General features: G+C 34.1%; 1 protein-coding gene across 1 annotated transcript in view; it reads right to left on the reverse strand.

Moving 5' to 3' along the window:
- Positions 1 to 7,852: 7,852 nt before the first annotated feature.
- Arp5 (Actin-related protein 5) overlaps positions 7,853 to 17,776 on the reverse strand; it is a 40,460-nt gene continuing 30,536 nt past the window's right edge. Inside the window, exons 18-19 of the mRNA XM_089234225.1 lie at positions 13,979 to 14,090; positions 7,853 to 8,174 (exon numbers count right to left, since the gene is read on the reverse strand). Coding sequence (XP_089090351.1) covers positions 7,939 to 8,174; positions 13,979 to 14,090 — 348 coding nt within the window. The 3' untranslated portion in view covers positions 7,853 to 7,938. The remainder of the gene's footprint in view (positions 8,175 to 13,978; positions 14,091 to 17,776) is intronic.

Consider the following 17,776-nt stretch of genomic DNA (forward strand, 5'->3'; position numbering starts at 1 on the left):
GTGCCAGATTGCCATGGCAAACAAAAAATTGACACCTTATTTCATGTACTGTATGATAACTTGAAGTCTGAGGATGCCACAAAATTATTTGAAATTATGCCAGCTTGTGCTAGCATGGGAAAGGAGTCCCCCCAATCCCTGGATAAGTCGAAAAATACACTATTTTTGACAAATTTTGTCAGGTGAAAAAATGTTAAATTTTTCAAGCCCTGCTATATATTGAATATTATTATCTAAAGTGCTCCATGGCATTCGTTTTACTGTATCCATGGACTTCATCTTATTGAAACAATGGGTTCACGTGAAGTTTTATCCATTTACACAAAAGTCATGATTTCATGTGATATCTACTAGCAGATGACAATGCTGGACGGGGGGGGGGGGGAGATTATGGATTGCTATCACAGCTACATGGCACCTCATCAAGTATGGTATGGGAACTCCAGCCTCTATCTTGGTCGGCTCTGAACAACCAAGATCACAGTCACTTTCCATCACCGCAGATGTGGATGAAACATCAGGAAAGTATAATTCCAATGGACCATGGCTCTCTTTAGCCCTGAATTATTTTCTTGCAATCGACCCGAAAGAAATTGTTTTGTGTATCGCAATTACAAAAATGCATCTTATGCCAATTTCATTTTCATTACATTATATATATAATGGCTTGTTTTAGATGTTGGATTTTTTGCAGCTTCTAGTAGAGATTCATTGTCTATCACTATTAACATATAACAGTTTCTTTATGTAGGAACAATAATAAAACCCATTTTAATTCTTTGGAAACAATAATAGTAATCAGAGTTTGTGACACAGGCAAATTTTCTATTTGAGGGCATTTTTTTTTAATGACAGCAAATCGAAGGCAGGGTAGTCCAGATCGATGAGATACTCACATAAAGTACCAAAGGATGTTTATAGGTGTTTGCATTCAATACCGATTCATTCCAATCAAACTTTTCTCACACGGGTACAGCAGAAACTGTGACCACAGAAAACTATTATATATACTATATACCGCACGGAGTCCCACATGAGGGGTTAGCGCACCAACCTCTCAGTCAATAAAAAAATAGGCAGAAATGTTGAAACACTGCTGTTCGGAATCTACAATAAATTTTAGGTCCTGTCTGATTAGCCCTCGTATGCGGAAAATGACTGTTGTGCGACTCAAATGATCATATGACAGCAAATTGAATATGCAAAAATTTCAATCAAAAAAATTGTATGAATATGCATCAAACCCAATGTCTAGAAAATCATTATTTGAGTGACGAGTCCATGAGAAATATTCTTGCGCTTCATCTATTGCATTCTCGACTATATACAGTATGCTTCAAGCAACGTTTTTTTAAGCTTTTATAATCATTTTTGCAACATTTTTTTAGTTTTTATGTATTCAAAGCTCTTTCTCATTTGCTGATTCATTTTATATTGTCTAAAAAAATAACTTCTACAGTAATAAAACATTGAGAGGTTTTCTTTGTTGTCAAGGTAATGATAATCCTCACGATTAGCCTTATTGATTTGTGCTTATGTGTTTTAATTGGGTGATGTCTTAAAGAATTTTATATTTTCATGTGTGCATTCATCGTCAACAATTCACTGGAAGTAAAATTCACTGCCACATAATTTCAGCCAAACAATTTGACATAGTGAGAGAACAGATGAGCAGCTGAGTGAGCAAATGAGCAAGTAAGTCACTCGTACAGTCACTTACTCACTCACCTACTCATTCGGTCACTCACTGGTGATGAAATGTGAATTTTCCCATCTATGGAATTGTCTGAATTTTCTATGATGAATTTTCCGTACTGATAATTCTTATGATTATCTTATCGATTTGTGATTGCGTGTTGTTTTTCTTATAATTGTGTGATGTCTTAAGAAATCATTTTGTCTTACGGCACCACAGAATCTTAAAAGAAAGACTCAAATATTCTGTCTAATGATTATTATTTTCAAACCGAATATTATACGAGTGGCGCCTTGCAATTTGATGCCTAAATTACTTGTATCTGCACATGCATGATAGGTCCGGTGAAATATATTAGCCGGTAATTTCGAATGAGTTCAGTGATAAATCAATATTGAATTGCTAAGCAATACTCTGTAATACAGTGAAACCCCTCCTATTTGGCCGAATAATAGTTTTATTTTAAGCTCTTTAATAAGAACTTTTCGGTTTGTCCTTTTTACAGACACCTGCCAGTGTCCACTAAAGAGGGGTTTTAATTAGTAAAATTACTGGTTTAACTCATTTTTTGACATTATCAAGCTGTTATGGAAAGGCAATAAATTTCATGTTTATTATATATTTGAATATTCATATATTTGATGTCTTTTCAGGTACAGTAAAACGCCTCTTAACAGACATCCCTCAGATGTGGTCACCCTTTTTTTAAGGCCAAATAATAATTTCCCCTTGTATAATAAAGTATTCATTTCAAACCCCTGATTAAAAGCCATCCCTCTTTTACAGATGTCCCACTGGTGATCACGAAAGAGGGGTTTTACTGTATTTTCAAAGTAAAACTTTATATAACCATTTTTTCTCCCACTGATTTTTATATTTTTATAATGTGTTTTATTCAAACATGAAGAGCTTTATTGGGACTTCGATTTAGCCTATTGTTATGCTTGTAATTTTTTTTTCTGGTTGATTCGTACATTACGATACATTTTATTCCTTGATTGCAATATTATTTCATTATTAAGTTCATTTATTCAATATTTTGACGTTGGTTAACAACTTAGCTTAAAAAAAGTATAGAATAACGACAGCAGCTGCAAAGCATGACCGGGAATGTCACTCGAAGGTAATAGGAGGCCATAATCGCCAGCTCTTCAGGACATCACCACAGCTATCTGGCAATTCTTTTGTTAAGGCTCATTTCAAAGGGAATTTGACATTGAGAACCAGTGTTGTCTTATTGCATGAAACGTTTCAAAACTGAGCATCTAAATTTGTAGGCAGGCATACCCAGAAAAATCACTTTGCCCAGGGGCCCATGATGCTCTTAAGACATCCCCGTCTAGAACCACTTACCTGCAGAAAATGGTTGTTGCAGCTCCCAAGGGAATTGCAAAATGTTACCAAGGGTGGCACATAAAGTTGGGGTGGGGCAGAATATCAGTATAGTTAGAAGGGGTGGTGCAATTAAGCCAGTTTGTACCCAACTTCAACATGTGAATGAGAGCTAATCTCCTAATGATATTTCTAATTAAAAAGTCTCGCCACAGACAGGAACAAGCCTACAACAGTACAAATCGTGAATCATTACACTCGCGCTTTACTCAGTTTGGGAAATAGATGGCAGGCCTTTAACAAGCATTTCACAGAAACAAACTTCACATTATACTCACAACATGTGCACGCGCATTCCAATCTGTACCAATTTATTGGAAGTTCTCCAGAGGAATATGGACAAGGTGCATATGTAGTTTAGTAGTAGCCAGTTTGTACCAGTTAGATAAAAATATATTTCTTTTTTTTAAATTCTGAAAACGTAAAATGACATCTGTGGTACGGGTTCTCTCAGAGGTGGATGCAAGGCTGTCTGAATGCACGGGCTCTCATGGTAACGAGACCTGATGTAATTAATCATTCTCGAGAGTACGAATATAAATAAGTTAATAATAAGAGTTGTGCCTCCCTATTTACAAGGAATTTCTTCCAGAAAAATTTTGAGTTACCAATCCTCAAAAAACATTTATATTAAGAGATATTGATTGCAATAGCACATAAAAGCTATTTTCTTTCAATATTCTAATTTTTTCATGAAAATATTTTTAAAAAATTTAAAAATTTGTTGGCTTGGGGAGGCACGAGCCCCCTATGTGTTCTACCTCTGGGCCATGATGCTCCTGAGACAACTCTGAGTGAATGTCTGGGCACTGTTGCAAAAAATTTAATAATAGTTCACAAAACAAGTTACAATAGACTCTCGCTAATCTGGCACATATCAGACCAGTGTGTGCCGGATTACCAAAATTGCAGGATTACTGGAAGTTAATTGAAAAAGCCCATTTAAATAACAAACTGCACAGACATGTTTTCCCTCTTCTTTTCTCGAAGAAAAACACTGGATTACTGGAAGCCAGACTAGTGCACAGACAGATTATCAAGAGGCTACTGTATTAAATTATTTGAGTACCATCACTGGTTAGAAGACAGAGTTAACTTCAATTTATGCAATTATTAATTCCCTCAAGGGTGTCACAAGTTTAAGAAAAATGGTGTATAGCACTATGGTTTTGAAATCTTATGACCCACCTGAAACATTGAGTAGCAGTCTTCTATCATAGTTGGTGTGACATTTCTTGTCATGCTTTCCTCAATGTGTTTGAGCTTGCCCTAATTTTTTTCCATGGGGTTTTTAACCTATTTTTTGCAGTTCAGTTTTTGGCATTACCATGTATGAATATATTCGTCATATATATCTGTCAAGAGATAACTGCAATACAGTTTGTTTTGTGCATGTAGTATTACCAATGTCGCGATTGGGACAATTTTATGATTTTTATTTACTGAAAGCTGCCTCATTCATATCACGCAAGAATGTGAATATTATTAGTCTTGATAGTTTCAGGTGGATAGGATCAAGACCACCTCAAATTACCTTCAGAAAAACAATAGAAAATATATAAGGTGGGGTCGTAACCATAATTTTCGAGGGGGTATGGGGCATGTGTGTGATTTTGTAAAATTTGATCATTTTATAAGTGTTTCCCTAAAGTTCGCCGCCAGAGGCAGTTATTTTTTTTTACCTTTCCCTCCCTCAGTTCTGACCCTTATGCAGGGTCAGAACTGAGGGAGGGAGACTTTTTTTATAAGTCTTAGATCAGAACTAAGACTTATAAAAAAAAAAAGAGATGTCTTTTAAATTCCATTATGATGCACAATGGGCAGCCTGGTACGTGGAATTGAAAACTTATAACAGGGCATCATTGGAATTTTGTTAAGATATCACTGACTATATCTGTACTCTTTACTTTCTGAAATATTAAGCATTTTGAATGTCTCCCATTTTTTTGACACAACAGTACAGCCGGTTCGTTACTGAAACTTGAAGAGTTATGGTATCTAATTTCAAAAATGTATTCACGTCAAAAAGATGTGTAAAAGAAATTTATTTACATTGAAAAAATTAAATAAGCCATGTTTAGAAAAAAAAATGGGTCTTGAATAAAATTGTCACAATTTCTTTTCCAAAAAATTACTCCTACCTTGAACCTCAAACATATATTTGAGACTCTACTGTGTATATCCGATTGTGTTTCTGCTTTTTGATCATGGCTCAATAGAAAAGGTGTCACGATCCCAGACATGAAAGTTTGAATGGGCCATGATCTGTATTCTGTAATGATTTCTTAATTGTTTTATTGCGCAAAAGATGAACCAATCTACTTGCAGCTTATTTGCTCAAAGTATTCGCCTGAATTTCTGCCTTTATGCGAGCTATTTTGCATCTTGTTATGTGATATTTTCTTTTCTATGTCTGTGTTGTCTTCAAAGATTCAATAGTTCTATCATATATTTGTATGAATCAAAAAAAAAAAACTTTCTCTAAAGATCAAGACTACAATTTTGTTATTTTATTGGTAAGAAAATTATTTTATGCAAGATGTGTTTTATATTATATAACTCTTCATTCCGATTCCCTTTTTATCCAGAGTATGCAAACTCTAGACTTGTTTGTTACTTCTTTCAAAGCAATGCAAATGCCAGTTGATGAATTTCCATGATCATATATATATATATAGATGTTTTTTCTTTTATCCCTAACTGTTCTAGTCGATACGAATTAGTTTTCTTTTCCCTCTCTCTTTTGATATTCTATGTATATAGTGATGACTGTCTAGTTTTATTTTTGTTGATATTTTTTACTCAGTTGAAAAGTAATAAAATGTGTAACAGCCAAATATGCAGTTTCTTTTAATTTTTGTACTACCATATATATACTCATGTATAAACTGACCCACCCCCCGCACTTTAAGACCACCAGAACTGCAATAAGTTGAAAACCCTTGTATAAGCTGACCCCCAAAAGTCAGCATATTTTAGAGGGAAAAAATTTTATATTTTCATGCAATAAAAGTTATAATGAAAAATGATTCGAACTTTCTAATCCATTTGTTCTGATTTTCCAAGCTCTACATCGAAAGCCAATATGGTGTGGCATCTTTGTTTTCATCTTTAACTGTGCTGTCATCACTTTCAAAGAGGATATCGTCTTCAGTTTCATCCATCGCATTACTGATACAACACGTATTAAAATACTTTATGATGATGATGGAAACACAATTGCACACCTTGTGAACCCACTGGCACACAATAGGTCAATGTCTGATTTCTTTTAAGGCACTGTTTTTTGTTGTTTATCTTTGGAACTTATTCATGGTCTATAAATTCCTTAAATAATCTTAAACAAGCTTGCTGATGTTCACATCTAAAGGCTGTAAAATTGACGCAAGTCTACCGGGTATCAAAGCCAATGCTGTTTTTGATTTTTTTTCTTTGGGTTTGAACATGGCTACAAAAATCACTCTACTGATTATTAATGCCATCCAAAGTAGTCTAATGACATCTCTGATCTTCAAGCTAGACTTGCGGAAGCCAGTAACTATACGATTAGTAATATACTCTGCGTAACTATACGATTTGGTGAAGTAGGAAGAGGGTCTCTTTTAAATCAAGCACAACTCTGGTCTATCGCAGTAGAAGGGGGAAGAGTCTATATTTTCTCAAAAACTGGCCCATGTATAAGTCAACAGCCAACCACCACCCCCCACCCAAAATTAAGGAATAAATTTTTCAATTAAAAAACTTAGCGATACCGTATGTACTCGTGTATAAGCCATCTGATTTTTCAACTAGTGCACTGAATAAAAGAAAGGTAATACAACTCTACTGCTTATCCACTGTAAACACATTGTATAATACAGTGAAAGCTTATTTATACAATATTTAGGTTCAGTCTTCATCTCTATATGTAAGGGTAAAAGATTGGTATAACTTGGGTTTTACCAAGGGGAGTTGGTAAAGGTTCAAATACGCTTGTAAACATTTTCATTTCAGACTTTTGTCCAATGCTGTGATCTACCTACTCTGAATAGTAAAAGCCTGTCTTAAATGAATCAATTAACCACCCTGAACTTATGTAATAACTAATGAATCAGCTGTTATGGATTTCCTAGTTTCTGATTATAATTAATCTTGAAGTTAATCTGGGTCTCATTGCTGACTGAAAATTGCTTGTGAATTTATATAGATTCTCTCTCTCATGACATTCGATTTTATCCAAAAGTATTTTTTTCTTTCTTTGAAATTGAAAAAACTATGGTCTTTCATGTGCGATTTTCTAGTGAGAATTATACGTCGTACACAGTCCAAGTGTGCATCTAGTGTTATGCATGAATTTCAGGGCTGCTATCTATATTTCAAATTGTGAGTGAAGTGCAATGATTGAATATTTGTACGCCTGCTGCTCTCTGTAGCGAGACTTTTTAACGAGGCAATCTGCTCGCATTCACATCTCAAAGTTGGGAACCACCACTGTGATGCCCATACAAAACTGCTAGAAGCATGCAGGATTTTCATGTGAAATTCCAGATGTCAACAACAATCATGTTGTCAGCAGTAATAATGCAGGTATCAAAGCTAAGCAAAAAACTAATGAAATTATTGCATCATACATCTGATGATTCTGTAGTTTGCCCATCACTAAACTATAACATAACATGTTTGATGGATCTCGATGGCTTCTTTTAAGCTTGATGCCATTTAACTTATCACAAGAAAAAGTTGCGTGTGGAAAAAAATTAATTTCAAGAAACGTGCACAAATTACAAAAAAACATATATATACTTTATATACAAAGACACAAAAGGAAGTAAAATGGCTATTTACATGCGCTTGAACAATGGAGTAGGTCATCAAGTGTTAGTTGGGACGTGGGATTCAGGCTTTTTACTCAAAGAAGTTTCAGTTGGTAGAAGACCTTTTCTATTCATCAATAGTGATGGAAAATAAACATTTGAAAGACAATGTTGCTTCAGGTAGTCAGACCCTTTCTCTTCGTATTCATTTCTTGTTACGGAATATCTTGATATGTTATTGTCCGATACACACCAGAGTCTGGCTCCTTTCCAGGCATCGAGGCATGGATTTTCTGCAGAAAAAATGATTCAATGGTCAAAATACTGACTACATACACTATATTGCCAAAAGTCTGTCCTTTTGGAGTTGACATTTTCACAGATTTTTAGAAAAATATTGGGCAAATCATTCTGAAATTTTGGTCACATGAACCTTATGCTTGTACTCGGAATTTCCAGTGAAAATTTAGTCACGAGTGCATTCAGGGGACTGAAAACATTAAATAAGAAAAAAAGGTTTTTGATCAACCCTGTATAATAAAAAACTGCAAATGATTGATAACTTTCACAAAATATTTTGCAACACATGTGTGCATTTGTGTGGGAATAGCACATATAGAAGGTATAAATGTTTTCTACAAAAATTCCAATTTTCATCTTGTTTTTTTCTTGTTTATAACATGCTGAGTTTTCCACCAATTTTTATGAAATCCACAGAAAATCTGCCAATTTACATGAGATACCATGTGTACAATTTCCTAATTTGATAATCCTTTATGCAATGAGATATTAGTATTTTTAGTAACTAACTAGCTATAATACCCGGCGCTGCCAGTGTTTTTATCAATGAGGCTCATGTTATCCATCTGCCTATTTCTGCTTCAAAAAATGCTTAGTTAAAGCTGTAGAATTTCTTCGATGTACTTTACGGACCCATAATTGATTTTAAAACAACATAAACTGTATCAACTTATGAAGTTGAATATCAAAAGACAATATGGAGAGGTTAATTTTCATGCTTGAGGAGATATAACTAAAAAGTTGAAATCAATGTGTTATTGCATGGATATCCAACTCAAAAGTAGGTTCGGCTAATTACTTCATATTTAATTTTTTGGGCTTATACCTCTAAACAAACTCAATATTTCAAAAATTGAGAATTCAATACAATTTTTAAAATTATTGATGTGGCAGGAAACCCCCACTAAATTTCCATATTTCTACAGTAAAATCTGCAATTTTAACACTGCTTTCTATGGGGATCACCATTAGACTGACCCTCAAAGTGATGCTGATGATGATTCTGACGGCTATTGAAAAAGTGGAAAATTATTATACAGGCATAAACTATTGTAAATATACTGGCAGCATCAAAGAAGTGACAAACCATTGTAAAGGCATATACACGTCTGAAATGCATTGCTAGGGAACCATGGTAACCAAAGTAAACGTTCCGAAAGTGATCGTTGAAGCGCAGAAACCATTGTTGCCAGACAGTTTTTTGCTCATTTCGGCCACTTGCCCAGGTCTGACAAACTTTTAAAGTAGCCTATCGTTCAAGTCAGATCCCATTTGGCATATATGCAAAATTTGGTGATGATCGATCAAAAATTGTAGATTTGTATAGAGAACACAGACAGAAAACCAATTTTATATATATATAGATTTTTAATTGCACATGTACAGGAAATATCGATCTTATTTTTTTATAATTTGGTTGCCAGATATATAATGCAACTTATGTAAAAATTCCAGTTGAATCTCATGAAAATTCAGAAAGATATACGCGATACCATGAGCTGCATAAGCATAGGCAGAATTTTCTCGAGGGGGGGAGGGGGTTTCAGATTTTTTTCCTGCAAAATAACACTACAATTTTGGCTCAAGGGTTCCTCCCCCCCCCCCCTCCTTTGCATACGCCAATGGTGAGTTGTAATTTATGTTATACTGGCTAACAGTATCTGGATGATAAGGGATTTTACACAAATTGGTGTTTCAATTATTTTCTGTCATTTGATTATTTCGTTCAGTTTTTCATTTTGACATACACGTGTTATATTGAAACATTTCTTTTATATGGCAACAGACACATGTCTTTGCTCATTGGCATAATGCTGTGGGAATTTGAAATAATCAAATGGCATAAAATAATTGAAATACCAATTTGTGGGGAAAAAAAACCCTTATTAACCAGGTACTCTCAGCTAATAATGTGAATTACAGCTCACAGTATCACATATCTTTTTGCATTTTCATGATATCCAACTGGAATTTTTATATAAGTTTCATTATATATCTACTTTACCAAACACCAACTCTGGCCACATCATTACATTGCAATTTGCTGCCATTAATGAGATGGGTTGGAAATGAAGGTGCTCTCTATATGTGGTCGCCTCAAGTTCATTAGGGAAAACATCTTATCCATCCCTCGGGTGTTTCAAAAAAGAATCACCCGATTTGAAATGTGTATAATACGAAAAATATTGAACATAGACACTTAAGATTAATTTTATATTACATGGCTAATCATAAAGTTTTTTTACAAACCAAATTAAAGGTGCTCAATATGTCCACCTTGGGATGCATGGCATATGTCTATACGGTAGTCAAATTTGTCCCCAACTTTTGCCAGCATGTTTGCATTCACTATGATTGGATTTCTGTGGACTACGTGTGAAACTCTGTTGGATGCACTCCACATGAGAGGACGGCCAGGGGATTTCCCTTTACACAGAAAACCTGTTTATCAGAATTTTTTATACCAACGCCTAATGCTCTGAGCTGTAGGAAGTTCAACACAAGGGTATTGTCGACGAAAAGCCCAATGAACAGCTGTTACGAACTCACACTTTGCAAAGCATAGAACACAAAATGACTTCTGTTGTGCAGTCGCCATCTTAACAAACACTGAAGTGGCAGCCGAAGTAAAGGCGTTAGTGTTACCTGTCGGCAACTGCGTGAAACTCGAGATTTCCCTCGTTCTACCTATACGTTATTTGATCAAAACAGATTAAAAGTATGAATAGTTATGTTTTTTTTAATTGGATGATTCTTTTTGAAACATCCTCTATATCTGGCAACCCAGTAATGAAAAATTAAATTGATATTTCCTGTGCATGTGCAATTAAAAAAAAGTATTTGCCAAAAAAATACCCATATCTCAATGAATAAGGAATTATCAAATTTTTAAATTTCTGTACATGATATCTCGCATAGTGCCAGATTTCCTGTGAATTTCATAAAAATTGGTTGAAAAATCCACATGTTATAAGCAAAAAATAAACGTGCGAGGAAAATTGGAATTTTTATAGAGAACATTCATATCTTTGTCAACATTTGTGTATTTCTGTGAGGACACGAAAGCACGAGTATTGCACAAAATTAGTACAATATTTTGTGAAAGTTACAAACCATTTGCAATTTTTTTTATCATAAAAAGGGGTGATCAAAAACCTCTTTTTCTCATTTTAATTTCTTATCGGTTCCCTAAAGGCACTCTTAACTAAATTTTGTGACTGAAATTTCAGAACGATTTGCCCAGTACTTTTTTACAAAATCTCATGAGTATCAAGACTGTTTCAAGTTACCAGCCAATACAGCAGAAATTTATAACGAAAGTGAATCTATATTTTACTGTGATCATAGTTGCTGTTATCTCAGGAAGGCTGCCTAGCAACATTTTGATCAAAATAGTATGCTATCACTACAAGAGATCTGACACTAGTTCCGGCAACAATTTTTGCTGTTGTGGCCTGGCTCACAGCCAACGTTCCACTTCATACCAAATGGCATTTAGTTTAGGTGAGATGTTGTCACCGAACTGTTGCTACAGTGTGGGCGAAGAAAGGTTGTCTATAATGTCACAATAGGATGTGGTGGTCAAAGCATCATGAAAATGATACAAAGAGACAGATCTATACCAATAGAAACAGCGGCATAATCACTGATCGAATCCATTAGATTTCAGAACTGTTTGGACACTCTTGATGAGATCCTTCCATTGTTTATGGTCTGAAGCAGTGGTTCTCAAAGTGTGCACTGCAAACCAACGTCAGGAGCATTGATGGAAGCTTTTGATAATATGTGCAGTCAGTACAGTGGTTCTTTATTAGACTACTAGCAATAATGCCTAGAGCTGCCCAGGTTTTCTCCATATACAGTGAAACCTGTCTTAAACGGAACAAATATATAGTCTAGCGAATAATTAATGCTTTTCCCCCCAGGGCCATCATTTCAACTTTTTCCCGGGGGGGGGGGGGGGGTGGCAAAGAACATATACTCAATATATGTGTGTGTATATATATATATATATACCATTTCTAGTGTAATTTCCAAAGGCCCCCCTCCCCTGACACTCCCTAAATGACAGACCTGACTTTTTCAATATTAGGAAACCTGTTTAACATGGAAACTGTCTAATGAGGAAATGAAAGACATATTTAGTCCATTCGTACATGCTAAAATAGAAAGAATTTTTGTCAAAGTGCAAGTTTTTGTCCTTTGGATGGGAGGAAAGTTACATCATTCTGATCCCCCCACCCCTTTGTTAAATAAACTCATTCACTTCTCACAAAAACGATGAATGTTTATCATCTATCTGAACTTGTTCTGGGAGTCTGGCTTGAGAGGAAGCAGATTTACTATTCAAAATTTAGTAAAAGCTTGTTTAGCATTTCATTTATGATGGAAATGGTGACTTTTGTTAGAAAACACTCTTATTTCTTGGAAAAAGTTTGATAATTTCAGGAGACCACTACGTGAGGAAGACTGAATTACTTCTCACAATTTAGCAATACCATGTTTTGGCTACTGCAGAGATTTTCATTCAGAGGAGATGGCCATCAGCAACAAAAAACGCGTATTGAATTATTTGAACATAAAAATGGGAGTTCATAGAGGCATAAGAAAGCAAAATTCAAGTGCTACAGATATGTAGCATCATTCTTTCACAAACGTTATTGGTTGTTGAGATCATTATCACTGTTTTTTAAAAAGGTAATGCAATTTCTCAATTTTTATTTTAAATGCATCACTACAAAATGATACTTGATATAACAATGTCCTTTATTAAGATAAATCCCCCATAACGATATTTTTAGGAAATTTTTGAAATCGCTATAAAAATATATTTTTTTATATTTTGCTCATAATCGTTTTTAATTTAATTTCAACTTCGTCACTTGTTTTCCTTCTTCTGAAGGCATCTGATAACATCAGTATTTTGCTCTGAAAAATCACAGAAAGTTGAAGTTATTGGTATTGCTTCTTTCTGAGTAAGACATGAACGTGCAATGCGGTAAACTTCTTTACAGGGGTAATGCATCTTGGTGAATTTTTATAATAAATTAATCAAATACAATTTTTTGCAGCAAATACATGCATAAAAGTGCATTTTCTGATGGTATTAACAGTGTACAAGATGACAACAACAGCATAAATTTGATCACAGGTAAGGATAATTTGTCTCTTGCCCTTCTGTTTTATACAGGTTTTACTGTACTGTAGTATAAAAAAGGTGACAAACCATTGAAAATGGATAAACATGTTCGAAAGACATTGTTTGGGATCCACTGTAACCAAAGTAAACATTCCAAAAGTCATTGTTGAGGCTCACCGACTATAGTTGCTGGACAGTTTTTTGACCATTTATATATTTACGATGTAGTATATTTTAATGAAGCATGCTTACGTACCAGCAAAACCATACCTACTAAATTTACTGACAGTTTTTAGGCTAGGCTTGGTGCATGCCATTTTTCACTTCAAAAACACATTTTATGGCTTTTCATCCACACTTTTAGATCAAAAATGTTTACCCATAAGCAGTATATGTCGTATTAAGAGCATAATGGGCCTCCAGGCCAAGTGATTTTTCTGAAGTCCTACCTGACAAATTCTCGAAAAACACAATCACTTTCCATTTTTCTGAGGCACCCAAGCCTTGCCCGGGTGAATATATAATTGCCGTATTGCACCCAGGCATGGGGTCCATGCGTTAAGACGGCACTGCCCATAAGAACTCAAATTGAAAGAACAAGCCATTAAAATAACTCAAGGTATCATTCTATTTTGGTTGGAATAAGAAAGAATTTACCTGCCAAATTTACAGTGAATTTGGACTGGAATGGTCTCATAGCTAAAAGTTCTGTCTCGACTCTATCTTTTATGTATGGAATTGATGCTGCTCCACCCGTGAGGAAAACATTCTAGAAGAGAAATTAATGAAATCACATTTAAAGTCCCTCACGTAACAAAATTATTCCAAATAATTTGTTGCAGAGAAATAATTTTCAATTTAGATTTAACAAAAATGTGAGCATTTTGGTACATTTTTAGGGAAAAAGTTTTCAGAAAATAGAAAAATTCACAAAATGAAATATATACTTTATTATACTTCTAAAACAAAACTACTCCAAACATTAACTTGAAGAAAATTTGTCCAAGATAACAAAGAATAAATAAATGCAGATACAGTGGAACTTTGGATTACGAGTGACTTATTTTCTGAATGATTTGCTGGACAAAAATTTTCAAAGCAAAAATCTTCAAATTTTTTAGCATATTTTGACAATGAAAGATATATTTTTAATATTAGGAGTAGTAAGTACAACAAAGTTTGGAATACTTACAGAATATAAATTTTTAATACTTACAGTGTTCATATAGAATTACTTCATACTAAAAGCTTCTATATGAACACTAGTCTATATTAAGCTTTGCATATTTGTGTTGTTTGCAGAGCATCATGTGATGACAATTAAAAATGCAGACGGTTTGCTTTTTCTCAGTGTGGGAAAGGCCATATTAATGAGTTAAGGGACCAGGCTCCAAGAACTTTTGGGAGCTCCTTTCTATTATCATAATGAAAGACCAAATTGAAAATTATATTGTATACATATGTGTATTAATGAAACCCTTCAATAGCTTAGGGCCCCTTGTTTGATTTGGGTTCCATCTGTTAAGACGTAACTAACTGCAATAGTTGCATTCATAGCACAAGCCCATGAAAGATTGTCTCGCTCTCTTGTTATGTGTATTAATGAAAAAGGGGATTTCAAAGTGAAACCCCCCTTGCTCTCTTCTGTATCATCATGGAAATACTCGAGCCTTCAATATAAAGTAAGTAAAAATACAGTACAATAATTTATAAAATAAATTAACCTGCACTTTCATTTTAAAAGGATCATAACTGGTGGTAGGGAGATAGGTGTGGAATGAATCATTTGAGTCTACATTAGTTCCTATCAGGGTTGGTAAAAAAACCGTTTTTTTTTTTGTTTTAAATAGTATTAACATTAAAAACAATGAAATTTCTGAAAAATCATTCAAACTTCCAATAATTAACTAAATTAAAATGTTTATTAATGTAATTAACACTATTCCCATGCTAATTAATCAATAAATATTTATTACATTTCAACAAAAACCAACTTTTGCAATTTGATTATTTTTTGCTTAACTCAATGGATTACTGTGTGTTTGAAAATTCTTTTAATGTTATTATTAATCATATAATATATAAAGGTTTTCCTCCAGTTACTTTCAGTCTACTTAATTAGGAAGCTATTTTGCAAAAAGTAATAAAAATTAGGTAAATATAATGTGTTTAATGAAGCATAAATAATGCAGATTAATTAGCAATGATTTACGTAATACAGGGTGATTATAACTAAGGTTCTGATTTAAAAACACTGTAAAAAAAGAACAATTGTCAGAATGACTTGAAAATTGACATGAATATTCCTGAAAAATTCAATTTTATTTGATAAAGGGGAAAAAATTAATGACATCATCCAACATGTGGGAAATTTGCTCGCAGAATGGAAACGATAGCCAGTCATGGCAGAATGATACCTTAATTATAGCATTTCACGATTTCATAATTCATGGAAACATCACAAAAAACAAAGTAATTGAACAAATAACTACAACTTACTTAAGAAATGTTAAATATGTTGTCCACCACATGTTCTGGCTATGAGGTTGAAAGCACAAAAATTCTTGTTCAACAACAGAATCAGAGTATGCCATTATTAAACCCAAACGCACCCCCCCCCCCCCCGTTAACTTCTAACATATAGGGAATGTGCTGGAGATTGCAATTCACCAAAGTTTGCAATCTGACCACTGTTTATAACATTTTGAGGTACCCCCACAGCCAGAAGTTGGAAAGGTTAAGGTGCATCCTGTCCAAATGGGTCTTCAGCAGCTGCTTTGCTGGTATTGCAATGTGCATCTTGATAGAAGTTCTATCCACACACTGATGCTGTGGAAGTGCCGAAATGATGTGGTTGCACAAAATAGATTATACTGCTGGCCAAGTACAGCATCATCTACTTGCACATTTTGCACTTTTTTCTTTTGCGAAAGAAACTTCCATTGCTTCAGGAGTATCCATGCAAATTTTCATGTCATTCTGATCAGTACTTCTTGTATAGTTTTGGAATCAAAACTTAAATTATAATCACCCTGTATATAGCTGATTATTTTTCATAAATCTGTTACTACTGTACAGTAGAACCTTGATTAACTAGGCTTAACAGCGCGTGTGTGAAAGTATAAAAAAAACAACTATTGAATATTAAGACTGGGAGATATTCAGTAGGAGATGTGCTACTTCTTATGGGAAAGAAAATGAAAATGTATGTAAGGTAATGTAAAAACTAGTACACTAGTCTTTGTCCTTTAAGGACGGCTGGTGTCTTTATTGGATTACAGGACCACCTGTCCCTAGCATGATGGTGTCACTACTGTAGCTGCTTCTTTGTGAAGGGAAAAAGAAACCCTGTGAAATATATATACACCACTACATTTAGATGTGTGATGCAATCCTTATTCATGAATTTGCTAAAGACAGAGCATCAGAATGTAGCCAAAGGTTAGAAAATGTTGTAAGAATGAGAAATTTTGGCTTTATATATATAACTTTAAATGACTAAGATACTTCATATGAAAAATATATAAATATATTCTGGCCACTTTTATGAGACTTTTTGAAAAAAACCACTTATAAAATCTTATGTCATTTAAAGATATACCATCAGAATGTACCCTAAGGATATAAAATGTGGTAAAAATGAAACATTTTGGCTAATAGTGAACCAATATGATATTTTTCAAGGAGAAAAAATGATATTTAGGCAACTTTTATTTGATTTTTTTTAAAAAACCACAGTGGGGGTAAAACCATGGTTTAAACCAAACAACCCTGGTTCCTATGACAAAGTTGGATTTGATATATAGGTATCTTTCACTTTACGTGATTTTAAATGGTTAATTTTATAAATTGTGACCTAGAAAATTTTGTCTGTATTTTGATTTTAATCGCGAAGTAATAGCTTGCAAATTAGAAGTATGACATAATTAAAATGACAAAATCTGTTTGATTTGTTGATGTAGATGGGACAAATACGGGAGAAACACTCATCCATCTCAACTGGATCTCACTTATGAGCATCTTTTGATAACAAATCAACAATGCCATCAGAATTTTAATCAAGAGAAGAAAACAATCCTAATGAATATATAATTGTCGTATTTGCGAAGGATTTGTTTAGAATTCTCTAGCTATTCTTCTAAAGATTTTATAAGGAGACGAAGAATGCTGCTTGTCAGCTGAATCTTGGCTGCTTTCATTAAAGAAGTTATGTCCCCCCCCCCCCCCCCCACACCTCCATCATATCAGGCTTTTCAGGAAAGAAAACATGCACATTCATAAATACTAAATTTATTCTTATAAAGCCTAAATTGACGAGATTTATTTATAAGTTTCAATAATTAATTCAGTAAAAAAATTTATTTTACTGCTGGAAGTTGGATTTATTTTTTTATCCTTCTGAAGAAAGCCCCTATACCCCTATCTTACCCATGTTAAATTTAATACATGATTTTG

The sequence above is a fragment of the Pholcus phalangioides genome, unplaced genomic scaffold (assembly GCF_987345545.1).
Source record: "Pholcus phalangioides strain wild (caught in Gottingen) unplaced genomic scaffold, Ppha-v1.0 ptg000008l_1, whole genome shotgun sequence".
In the NCBI taxonomy this organism is placed as follows: Eukaryota; Metazoa; Arthropoda; class Arachnida; order Araneae; family Pholcidae; genus Pholcus; species Pholcus phalangioides.